At 64.6% G+C, this 1,527-nt stretch overlaps 1 protein-coding gene across 2 annotated transcripts in view; it reads right to left on the bottom strand.

Annotated features, from left to right (window-relative positions):
• Window positions 1-1,527, bottom strand: part of SCARB1 (scavenger receptor class B member 1) — a 35,389-nt gene that overhangs the window by 10,912 nt on the left and 22,950 nt on the right. For both annotated transcript variants that reach the window (XM_015567204.1, XM_006768790.2), the window contains one exon: window positions 391-557. In XM_015567204.1, coding sequence (XP_015422690.1) covers window positions 391-557 — 167 coding nt within the window. The remainder of the gene's footprint in view (window positions 1-390; window positions 558-1,527) is intronic.

A 1,527-nucleotide genomic window follows, 5' to 3' on the forward strand; every position in this document is an offset into this window, starting at 1 on the left:
CGTCCCAGGTGACGGAGGTCCTGGGAGTCTGCTGCACAGGCAACTGACCGACGGATTCTTTCTCTCCGATTATCTCTCTGCGCCGCCTTATCTCTGGCCGGACGGCTTATCAAGGGCGCAGAGGCCGGATGGAGGGATGGAGCGCAGGCAGGTGTGGCCTCACCCACCCGCCCTCGGGCCTGAGGTCAGGGGTCAGGGTGACCGTCCCACCCTCGGGCCTGAGGTCACAGGGCCTGGGTGACCGTCCCACCCTCGGGCCTGAGGTCACAGGGCCTGGGTGACCTGTCCCACCCTCGGGGCCTGAGGTCAGGGGTCAGGGTGACCGTCCCACCTCGGGGCCTGGGGTCAGGGGTCAGGGTGACCGTCCCGCCCTTGGGCGAAGACACGTACTGAACCTGCAGGTGCTGACATTCTGGATGCCCGACTCCAGGCACGGACAGAAGCCCTCGTTGGGCGGGTAGACGGACCCGTTGGCAAATAAGGTGTTGGGGGCCTTGAACCTGAAGGTGGGGATGCCCTCGAACACCCCGGCCTCCTCGTAGATCAGCTTCATGGACCTGGGGGGACAGACGGGTGGGGTCACCCCCGGAACGTGGCGCTGCCACCAGCAGGAGGCGGGAGCCCGTCCATGATTCCCATCATCGCTGTTGCTGTTTCTCTCCCTCTCCCCCTCCCCCTACCCTTTCCCCTCCCCCTCCCTTCGTCTCTAAACTCAATAGAAACATTTTTTTAAGTGGCTCTAACTGACGGGGCTCAGAGGTTGAGCGTCGGCCTATGAACTAGGAGGTCACGGTTCGATTCCCGGTCAGAGCACAGGCCCGGATTGTGGGCTCCGTCCCCAGTGGGGTGTGTGCAGGAGGCGGCCGATCCATGATTCTCTCTCATCATGGGTGTTTCTCTCTCTCTCCCTCTCCCTTCCTCTTTGAAATCAATAAAAAAGTATATTTTTTAAAACTAAAATAAAAATTTAAAAAGTGAACACACACAGCACAATCCCCTCCCGCTCTGCCCCCAGGGCACACTGGCCTGGGCCCCCAGCCAGGACACAAGCTCTGGGGATCAGGGGCCTGTCCCATCCCGTCCAGCCATGTCCCCAGCGCCTCGCCCACCCGGGAGGCAGGGGAGCCCCCGCTCACACTGGGGAGTTCCCATGGGAAGAGGGACAGACAGGACCCCTGCCCGGGCGCCCCTGAGCCGGCCTCTGTGGCTGCACCTCCCCAGAGCCGGCCTCCGCGGCTGCACCTCCCCAGACCCAGGGGGCGGACGCACCCAGAAGTCCCCGCGCCCAGGACCCAGGTGGGAACTAGCCCAGCCAGACGGCACCAATCGTGGCCTCGTTTCACCGCCCCCCGCAGCCCCGATGTTTTCCTGCCCTCGGCCACCCACGCCCCACGGCTGCCCGTGGCCAGCTGCCTCCCTCGCCCTGTCCCTGTATCAGCTGCCTCCCTCGCCCTGTCCCTCCTCCAGCTGCCGTGGCCGGAGCCTGGCTCCTCCAGGTGAACCAACGGAGCCCGCGAGGGCACGAGG

Source organism: Myotis davidii, unplaced genomic scaffold, assembly GCF_000327345.1.
Source record: "Myotis davidii unplaced genomic scaffold, ASM32734v1 scaffold43, whole genome shotgun sequence".
NCBI classification, from domain to species: Eukaryota; Metazoa; Chordata; class Mammalia; order Chiroptera; family Vespertilionidae; genus Myotis; species Myotis davidii.